The 11,248-nt window shown below is 31.9% G+C and overlaps 2 protein-coding genes across 3 annotated transcripts in view; one reads left to right on the top strand and one right to left on the bottom strand.

Moving 5' to 3' along the window:
• Positions 1-685: 685 nt before the first annotated feature.
• On the bottom strand, positions 686-1,858 carry LOC139096897 (uncharacterized). Its single transcript, XM_070648655.1, has 3 exons — positions 1,802-1,858; positions 1,448-1,745; positions 686-1,393 (listed from the first exon to the last, which is right to left on the bottom strand). Exons 1-3 carry the CDS (start codon positions 1,853-1,855, stop codon positions 807-809), a joined length of 939 nt encoding a protein of 312 aa, XP_070504756.1. The 5' UTR covers positions 1,856-1,858; the 3' UTR covers positions 686-806.
• A 4,649-nt stretch (positions 1,859-6,507) lies between these two features.
• Positions 6,508-11,248, top strand: part of Syt7 (Synaptotagmin 7) — a 69,671-nt gene continuing 64,930 nt past the window's right edge. For both annotated transcript variants that reach the window (XM_070647156.1, XM_070647166.1), the window contains exon 1: positions 6,508-6,720. The gene's annotated coding sequence lies outside the window, so the exon portion shown is untranslated. The remainder of the gene's footprint in view (positions 6,721-11,248) is intronic.

Below are 11,248 nucleotides of genomic sequence, written 5' to 3'. Positions count from 1 at the left end.
ACAAACACGACAGTCCGTGGACTTGGTGCTGGTTTTAATGCATTCGATGGAAGCCATGTTGCTAATCATTCAGACTATGATGTCAGTGGATTAAGAATATCATCACAAATATGCAAGTATGTGCCAAATGGAATTGGAGATTTAATGCCGAATTTAAAGAAGCTACAGATCACATACAGTGGATTATTGGCATTAGACAATAGTGACTTGTACAAATTTCCAATGCTGCAGTACCTTAATGTTCGTGGTAATCGACTTGTGGAACTTCCGGGTCTTTTATTTCATCAAAATCCAGACATCATTTTTGTTGACTTTTCTGATAATTTCATTAAGTTCGTCCATCCAGCATTGCTGTCCGATTGGAATAATATAAGGTACATTGACTTTGGCAACAATATTTGTGTCCAAAATACTTATGCGACTGACAATTTTCGTGAATGGGAGAGAGAATTGAGAAGGAACTGCATACCTGCTGATCGTTATTATGGAATAGTTGAGCCATTGAATCGAATTGCTGCTCAACTTGAGAGGTTTAATGCTTTTGGACGTTCTGGATGAGCTGATTAACTGGAAATTTATTGTAGTGACTAAAAGAATTGAAGATTTTTTAATAAAATTTATTTTTATGAGTATGAGGACAGTTTTGATTCATTTAGGCTTTAAGTTGGGATGAAAGGGAAAATAAGCAAGTCTACAAGGATTGGGGAATGTCTTAAAAGGTCCAGAAAGATTAAAGAATGTGTAAAAAGATTAAGCCAGGTCCAAAATATCTAAAACACTTGCTACATTCAACCTAGTACAGCTATTCACTTCATTGCATTGACTCCAGGATCTTGACTTGGAGTTGTCGTGGTTTTTTTCCAATTTGTTCCAGACTCTTGGAACTGTTCTTGGGTTCCACTTTGAGCTCCTCTACTCTTGTTACTAAAACTTGTTGTATCTGCACCACTAAGAGTACTTTTTATATCCACATCACTGTTAGTATCTGGACTGTCACTAGTTGCTGACGATTGGGTTACATCATCTTTATGTGATTCTTCATATAAATCAGGCTTATTTTCTGCTTTCAAATTTTTCAGCCTTGCTTCTTCAGTCTTATTTCGATAGTAAAAATCCTCGAAAAATAATTGATGAAGGAATCCATAGTCCGGTTGATAACAATGAAAGATTGCCTCACGTAGCTTTCTACATCCTGGAATATCATTTACAATGCATTCTAGAAAGTTCCTTTTTCTGATACATTCGACATAATTCATATAATAGTAGTTCCAACTTTCTTCGCTTGAAACATTTCGTCTGCCATCATTTGAAGGTGATAATGGAAACTCTGAGTAGCAAAACATTGATGAGTTTTGGACTACAGAACGCCATACTGGTGAGAGCGGTCTGATACCTAAAAATGAGTGGAATAAATGAGAAAAATCGTGTAAAATTTTGTCCAGCTCACCCGGAATTTCATCCTGATCAACAAATGCATCTGTTATTCGATTCAAACCAATAGCTCCGTTATTAGTCTTTGTAAACACACCATATCTCTCAATAATGCAATTCCTTACACATGAAAATAATGGATATGGAAGCATGCGACAATTTGTGTCACATTCTCTAAGGTTTTGCGGTGTATTGTCGTAGAATCGTGGATATTTGCAGCAGTCGAGTGGATGAACTTGAGCATTTGCAGCTTCTCGACATTTTTTCGACTCTTCTAGGCTCTTTTTTTGGGCATCGGTGAGGCGTTTGCTGTGCTAGAATTTGAGGTTTGATTTTTTTTAAAGATAATTTACAGATTTATTTATTTTACCGTAATTGTGATGGAAAAAAGTAAAATTTGCAGAATATTTTTGAAAATATTCATTATTTGAACGTGAATCAAAATTGAATAAATTTGATATTAAATTCTGTAGCTGCTAGAGAGTCATAACTTAATAATTGGTGAATATTATGTGTTCATCATGTTAACATGAATGCCAAAACAGGTGTTTATTATTCTATACAGAGTCTGCTAGTTTTTGAATATTTTATTTTAATGTGTATAAAGTGCTATGCTGAACATTTTAAAGCTCTAGAATAAATTATGAAATTATTTATACATTTTTGCATTTCAGTTCTTTGTGGTATCGTTCAAGTTGTAAGTTTGTGCAATATTTTGCTTTATTTTGAATTTATTGACATTAAAACAACATTTAAGTTTTCAGACCAAAACTCTGACTGCAGAAGTATCGAGTCACTCAACACTCATCCACTAGATTGCTGCATTTATCCACGATTTATCGACAATCCACCACAAGTCCTTCACAAGTGTGCCTACAGATGTAAAAATGATGTTCGATTTCCACAATTTACATGCCAAAGACTTTGCATCCTCAAAGAAACTAAAATAATTGAAGAAGGAAATGTAAATGTTGATGGATTTTTGAAATTATTTTTCGAAGGTGGAACTAACGATGTTAAGGAATTGACAACAAAATGGCAAGACGTTGTGAAAAATTCAATAAAAGCATGTGAAAGTGAATTTCCAGCCAAATGGATTGACGACAGTGAAGCTAAATATTTAAGTTTTTACAAATATTTTACTGAATGCATCCGGAAAATGAACTTTTTGAATTGTGTTGACTTTAAAGGTGTAACTGAAAGTTGTGTGAAAATGAAGACTTTAATGGCAAGCTGCACAGTCAAGAATTATGACTTTTTGCATAAAATTTTATTTGAGGATTTTTATTATCGAGGAAAAAATTAAACATTTGAATTTTTGAAAAACGTTAAAATTTTGAATTTATGTTGTTAGAATTTTGGAACATTCTGAAAAACAGTTTACGACCAAAACTAGACTGACACTAGCGCCATCTCCATAAAATTTTTACAATCTTCCAATCCACCTTAACATCCACTCGGCATGCCTAACTTCCTCTCTCATAACAGTTCAGCCTGTCACATTTAATTTATAACTACTAAAATTTCTCATGCTCAGTTCCACCCCACAACTTCATGGCAATTAAAATCATGTCCAGTAATTAACCAAGATGGTAAATGGCTCCGAGTAAGGTGAACGGCAATTCTTGTAAAAAGGTCTGTGATAAATTTTAATTAGATTTGATTAATTTAAATTAATTACGACAAATTTTTGTCATTGTTGGAAATGAGAATGAATTGTTAACCATTTCATGTGGATGTGCTGATGTTGGGGAATGGTAAGGATGTAAGGATGGCTATTTGAAAGTTGAAATTTAGAAAACCATCAAATTTGAATACAGAAGACCTTTAAAATTGGAAAATTTAAATTATAAAAAGTCGTTAAAAATTAAAATGTCTGATTCCTAAAAGAACGAATGGTATGGTCAGCGATTCTAACAAAATCACCCCAAAATGTACAAATAATTTATTTTTATGGATTTTCTCCCTTTTCTATTATCTTAACATTAAAAATTCATGGATATTTCTGGAGTTTTGTGCTTTTTTCCTGCCTTTTCCCCACAATGCGTTAGCACAAAATTGATTATCTTCGTAAAGACTCTCGACATGATAAAAATACCTTCTAGACGTTATTACAAAAATAAGAGCAAGCATTAATATTAACGGAGAATACCGTTCATAAAACTGAACGACCTTCAAAATGTGATTTTGTTACAGAATATCAAGGATGATTTGGATAATAAGTTATGATTTTGATTTTAATAATCATAAAATTTGATATTTTTTTGATGAATTTTTCAATCAATTTTTATTGCCGGCTTTTTTAACGGTTGTAAGAAATTCAAAATTCATAGCATTTTTTTAGGCTTTCCCCAAACCGCAATGTACACCAATCCCACCCATTAATTGCCATACAAAACTCAAGAACCCCAAAATCATTTAAAAAAGCGATACAAAAAAGGTTCCTCAATTTTCATAAACTGTAAGAACTGACAACGATTTTCTTGTGACTTGAAAGGATTGACAAAAAAAAAGTGCTTTAAATTTTTCTTTTTTAAGCTCATCTTCCAGGCTTCATCATCTTTCATTACGTAAAACAAATTGCCTTTCTTCTTCCGCATGAAACAAAAAAAAAAGCGAGCGACACTTGAGCCTTGTTTGCCTTTAAATTGTAATGAGAAGGAAAAGTTTTATGCTCAATTAAAAAAAAAATTGTGTCCTTTGTTGCTATTGTTGTTGTTGTACTGTCGCTGAAACGGAAAAGTTTTCAGAATAGAGCAAGAATAAAATTTTTATTGAAATTTGTAGCTTAAACGCCATTTTGATGCAGCTTTTGGTGCCTTAACACTAGAATTTTGAGGTTCATGTGCCTTCACACTCGATTCTTGAGGTTCAGATGCTCTCACAATAGATTCTTAAGATTCAGGTGCCTCCACAATATAATTGTGAAGTTCAAGTTCCTTCAGACTCGAGTTTCAAGGACGAATTCATCACATTTTGCCAAATAAATGCTAAATAAAACAGATTAAAACAGCACTTAAGGCAAGTTTAAATGGAAAATCTTTGTAATCAAATTTCCTCTCAGACTTTAACAATTCCAAGAAGTGGAATGAGATTTTTCTAAAGGATTTTCCATGTAAAAATAAGCAATTGTAAACAGCGAAAAGAAAAAAATATTCATAAAAAAATGTTTTGATAAAACAAATTAAGTCTTGAGAGATAAAAAAAAGTAAAAGAAAAACAACTTTTGAGAGAGAAAAACATCAAGTTGAGGTAATTAATATTCTAAAGAAGATGAAATATATTTTTGGTATATCTTAAATATCCATCCATTGCCTCTTTTGATCCCAACGTTCATTTCTCTTCAATCAAGATTAAATCCATCAACCGCAAGACCAAAGCACAATCAACTCTTTCTCTTTTAATCGATTTCCAAGTTATCAAGTCAGCACATCTCATGATAATCACAAAATAATAACAGAAAAGTATCAGCTATTACAGTAATTCTCATCATCAACTGCCGACATAACAATGAAAGCCAAACCAACAATAACACAGCATAAACAACATCAAAAATACCGACAATGCCAATTCCACAACAAAAACAGTTTTGTAGAGCATGAAGGAAGAAGAAGTAAAAAAATATATATATTTCTCAAGGTCGTTGGCACTCATCAGTTGAGGATTATGATAAGTAGAATGCCTGAAGCTGAATATCCCTTGTTTTGAAGTTGTTTACCTCTCAATTTTAGGTTGTGTACCCCTCAATTTGAGGTTGTATACCTCTCTGTATTAAGATAGTATGCTCTTCAATATCAAAACTGTGTATTATTCAATAGTAAGGTACCCCAGCTCAATGGTAAGCAAGTTTACCCCAAAATTTCAAAGAAACTCGCCCCACAGTATCAAAGCTGTATACCATACATTAGCAGCTAGAGACCACTTAATTGAATGGTGTGTCCCCCTCAATTTAAAACTGTGCGAACCCCAATTTAAAGCTGCACTTATTAATTTTGAAACTCTATTGGGGATCAAAGAAGCAAAACGAAAAGTTAAAAATAAACAACATAACGCAGACTATAAATCCACACGGCACAGGTGATTGAAGTCGAATGAGAGAGGAAAATAGCAAATCTGGAAAGGTTGTCTGCACACGCATGTCTAAAGGACGGCATGTCTTTTCAAGCACAAATACAATCAAATGAAAAGCTTTCAAAAGCTTAAATTAAAAGCTCTACTAACACAAGTAAACGATGAGAAATGTAACTGTATTGGTGAATTTTCCAATGATGGAAAATTGGAAAGCTGGAAACTTCCAACCGGAAAAGCTCACCGTGGAAAACGTGAAAAACTTTCTCACTCACTCGAATTTTTATCATTCGCAAAAGAGCAAAATCGGAAAAATCAACATTTTTATGAATCCGTGCGGTGTAGCGAGAAGAAAATATTTTTTTATATATTGATGGACTGTGCAAGGCAAATAAATTTTCATTTGTGACTTTTATCGGACATTAAGGACCCGAAAGTTTGATAGAAAATACAGAAATGTGAAAGAAAATTGAAGGTTAAAGGTGGAAAATTGTGTGAAAAAGGCGAAAAGAAAAGAAGAAAAAAATAGCAAAAGGAAAATTCAAGTGTGTGTGGAAAAATCGCCAAAAAAAGAGGAAAATTATTTTGAAAAGTTGACGGAAAATTGGGGAAATATTTTGAATAAATATTGAGTGAATTTTGTGAAATTTGTTGGAGATTTAGAAGGAAAATTTGAATTATTTAAAAAATTATAAGTTTTTATCTAGTAAGGATATAAAAATTAAATTTTGTGAATTCTTTATTTATTTTTTAAATTCTTTTACTAAAAAACTTACAAATTTCTAATCAATTTTCAGAAAAATTCAGTTGAAAATAACTTTTTCTATCCATAAAAATCCCAAAAATCCCCCAAAAAATCAACAAAATATCATCAAAAAGTAAAAATATCTTAGCATCTAGCAAGTTTCAATAATAGTTTGTGTCTAGTAATTTTGAAAAAAATATCAATTAGTGTTAATTAAAATTCTTGAAAATCTAAGAACTTGTGCTTGAAATTTTTGTGTCAAAATAAGTAAAAAATATCAATTAATCACAATAGTTTATTGGCAAATGCTTGAAAATTCTTATAAAAAGCTCACAATTTGTTAAATATTGTCAAAAAAAAAAATTATCAAAAGTGAAAAAAATTGCGTGCGAATAGAAATAAAATTTTCTAATTTGGATTTTTCACGTGAAAAAAGCCGAGAAAAACCAACAAAAAAGGAAAAACACGGAAAATTTGTGAGTATTTTTTCACAATCAACCGGAAATTTTTAATTATTTTTTTTTTGGTCTCAAATCAGCCTTCAATTTACGGCACTTTTTGTTCTATTGCAAATGTAATGCGATAAGACTGTGCTGATAAGTTCGGTGCTCGATTAGCTACAAGGTGTCGATTTTATTATTGTTTTTTCACTTTTTATGCTTTTTTAAAGGGAATTTAAATCATGATATGGCTAATTTTAATACATATTAAGGAGTTCTAATGGTGTTTACACATAGGATGTATTAATTTGTTAATTAATGAATTAAATGGCTTCAGTCTTAGTGGTTGTGGAGTTCCCATACTGATCAAGTTACGCAACTGCTTCACAATCGTCTTAATTCAACATTTATTAATATTAAATTTAATTATCACCTATAAAATAATTTAATTTACTTTAACACTCCTAACCTCAACATCACTCACTAATCCCAGCCACATCACACTTCCCCGCCTCATTATCTCATAATTAATAAGATTCCCAGAAATCCCAATTTTAATATTTTCGTCAAAATCTAAAAAAGGAGCAACAACCGTCTTCATTTCAAATTTCAAACGAAATGATTAATTATGTAATTTAGGTAGCTAATTAGCTGTGGCATTTAAATTATCACAATAATGTGGATGAATATTTTATAATTTTCTTACATTCGAACGTAATTACACAATTCTAAATAGAAATGAATTACGAAATGATGAGATATGAATTTGTAATCAGGGATGTAGTAAGGGGAAGGAGTTTAGACTCGCTACTTGAAACATTGCATCTCACACACCCTAAAGGATTGAGACAATTTAAATACCCCCTCATTACGCTCATATAATCATCTAAATACGTATATGTGGATTTATATGAATATGCGTACTAATTTAATATTATGATTGATAGTCTGTAATTAAAAATTGAATTAATTTTAATTGACATTCAAATTTATTATTTATTGGGTCTAATTTTATCATTTTAAGCCACACATCTGATACCAAAAATTCCTTACTAAATTCACAGAACAAATAAATCCATAAATTTACTCATTCTCACTGTTATTGTGAATCATAAACTTTTAGAAACTCTCATTCGCATCCAAGGACGTTCATTCGCATAAAATTCAAACTATGGAATAAAATTTTACGACTGTTTTTAGTTTCACTTCTGTTACTGCTTCTCAAAAAAAATTTAAACTATTTTAGCAGTTGCTCAATGAATAATGTTAGTTTACTAATGTTGTGAGAGAGACAATGTGGAAAATTTATGAACAGGATTAAATAATAAACGCGAATATGGAATATGGAGAGCTTAGGAATGAGATTAAAGGAAGTTTGAAGCTGTTGCATAGTTACATAAGCTATAAACCTTAGTGTGAAGTCACTTGAGCCTTTTCAAAACTGCAATTGATTCAGAAACTGCGTTGTATGCACTCACCCACCATGCCTTCCTTACTTACCCAAATTATCTATCCACACTCACACAATGATAAATCTTTTATAACTCATCCTCATCCTCACCCTCTTTCTTAGTCCACCTTAGTGGAGGTTTTATTTTACGATAACAAATTGTAAGGGATGCAAATGGACCCAAAAAAATCCAATTAGGAAGCACATGATATGATCCTTGAAGCCTTTCGTTGCTTCCTCTCCTTTCTGTGCTGCTGAGTTCACTTTATGTTTCCTTTATTATTTTTATGTACGATAACTAAAATCACCTTCCGTGACCCTCAATAGATTTCTATATTTTACAACTTGCTGACTAAAGTTTGACGGCTGGTTCGACTATTTGATGCATAATGTATGGATAGTTATTTGTGCTTTTTAGATAGATTTTATGTGCATTAGAATGGTTGATCTTGTGTGGGTTTGAGTGTTTAGGTTATAGTATAACCTCAAAATTCTGATTCATATCTGGTTCCGTAGATCCGAATGAATCCCTCAAGCCATATCAATCACATGACTATCATTTCATCATTGACTGATACTTCTCAAATCCATTCAAATTATCTTCACAAAAAATGAAATTTCTTCACGCTCCATTTCGCTCAACAATTGAAATGGAAATGAAAGAAAATTATTCAAATTATTCTTCGATCTCACTTCAATTGACATTTATGAGAATATTTTCTTCAAGATTTATTATCCTATTACATAAAAATGGGAGAGATATCTATGCTGGAATCGTGTAACTACCGATAAGAATAGAAAGAAACTGCAGGAAGTTTGATGACAAATTCAAATAAAATTTATTTTTAAATTCACAAAAGAAGCAAAAATGATCTTTAAAATAGAGATTCTGTGGCTTAACAGTGTCCAAAAAGTTCAAAACCAAGCAAATTAAAACTATTTATAGCTCAAAGGACTTTAGTTAAATGAAATGTTGCCCACATTCAAAGTTTTCTAATTTCAAAAGCAGGATGAGCAAAAGAGTAAGTTTTAAAGTAAAGTAAATCAACCGCGAAACTTTCTCGAGACTCCTGTCATTACAAAAAGGATAAAGTTTTGTTTCTCTGCGTGCGGTTTACTCTTTGTGAGTAAAATAATTTTGAAAAAAACTGGAAGTTCTGAATGAAAACATTATTTACTTTGATCTTCTTATTTGATAAAAGATGGTTCGAGATGGGAATGAATCAGACAGATAACCTTCAATTTAGGAGGATAATCTTAAAGAAAATCTGAAAATCTGGCTTATATCCGTGAAAGTCTGGCCCGTATCCGTCGAAATCTGGCAGTTATTCGCCAACAATCTGGCACAAATCCGACGAAATTCTGTCTAATATTTTTAGAAGTTCAGATACACGACAGCTAGATCATAACCTCAAAATTGGACACCAAACACCAACCAATGCATGTCTTTAAATTTTTATTTTTAATATTCTCAAAAGCTTTTTCCATTCCATCCAACATCCATGTTTATGCTTTTTTTTCCTTTTATCCATTCAATATTTTTTCTTCTGTTATGTAAGGCTCATAAATATAAATGCGAAAATAAGCAGGGAGACTTTTGTGTATGTTCCACAAAAGTAAATCACTGAAAATTGAATGAGGAACCTTTATGTGAATGGATGTGTAAGGAGGAAATAAGAAGAATGAAAAAGCTGAATTGGGAACATTTTAATATGCAGAAATATTTTTTGGAGAGGACTTTTGTGACTTTTTTCTTCTGATAAGCATTGACATTTCGAGAGGTTTGTTATATAGTTTGAAGATGTAGAGGAACATGAAGCTTATTGCAGGGGCTTGCAGCTTGTGTCAGGGATACATAGCTCTAAAGTGGTCTTTAGCCTCAAACAGAGGTTTGCATGCCTAAAAATGAGATACACGTGCCTTAATAAGTGTACACAGCTACAAAAAATAGTCCAAAGCTAGAATTCAACCCGAAAAACACCTGAAAGCTATTTTCTACTCACACGATAAATTCAACAATTTCCTTTTGTTCTTTATATTCTTTTATTTTGCTAAACTAACAGCTTTTCGCCTACACAGATTCTCACAAACACAATCTGAAAGCTAGAATGAAGATTGTTATGCTTAATGTGAACAATACAGGGCAATACATCAATTCTTACTTACGTGCATCTATTTTTAGTGTCGTGATGTGCTTGTGAAAATGGACACTTTTTGTTTTCTAAACAGTTGAAATGTTTGTATTTTAGTATTTTAGTGGAAGTGGGGTTGATGACCTGTTCTAGGATGAAGTGGGGTCATTATCTTTAGATTTATATTGTAATCAAGCTTAATTAATAGATAAATCACAAAGAATATCTCCAGACATACTCTAAGTGTACTTTAGTATATATCTAAGATTAAGCCTAAGTATCCAGTTCCATTTAATAATTAATATCTCAATAAACTTAATATAACCTCAAAGTGACTACTAAACCTTGTCCAAAGATGAAAAATACTTCAATCTTATAAAAATCCACTTACTATCCATCCGTGAAGATACATAAATGTATGTATTAAGCCTTCTTTTTCCATTTACCGTTCAGTTCCTACATCAACACATCAATTTATTTTCTTTTCGCATTTTTCGGATATCGTTGGATATGTGTGTAGGCAGAGAGGAAGCATAGAATAATCAGTTATGGGTATTTTAGTAGAATTGGAACATTCGAGGTTATGTTGTAGAATTTTGAGGTTATGTTGCTGATTCTTGAGTAAATTTTGCTGATTCTTGAGTTTATGATGTTTGATTTTGAGGTCATGTTGCTGAATTTTGAGGTTATGTTGCCAAAAGATGAATACTAATTTTACAAAATCTTCAAATCCGTTCCAACTCGATTTCTTCTAAATCAAACTCGAGGCACTAGCTTCATAAACACAGAAACAATGTCTTCAATTAATTATTCATCTATAATGAGCATTCGCCTTTTCGTTTTTATGTGCTCACATTAACATCAATTCTCGTTTTCACGCGAATGCGTATTCCTTCGGCTATTTTTAGCTCTGACTTTAGTATATGTGTTCGAAGACAAAATAAGTCACTGTTCAGGTGCTGGAAAGGAATAAGAAATTCGA

The sequence above is a fragment of the Chironomus tepperi genome, unplaced genomic scaffold (genome assembly GCF_022539635.2).
Source record: "Chironomus tepperi strain 1889 unplaced genomic scaffold, CSIRO-AGI_Ctep_v1 contig_34, whole genome shotgun sequence".
NCBI lineage: Eukaryota > Metazoa > Arthropoda > Insecta > Diptera > Chironomidae > Chironomus > Chironomus tepperi.
This window is presented reverse-complemented; position numbering and strand designations above follow the sequence as displayed.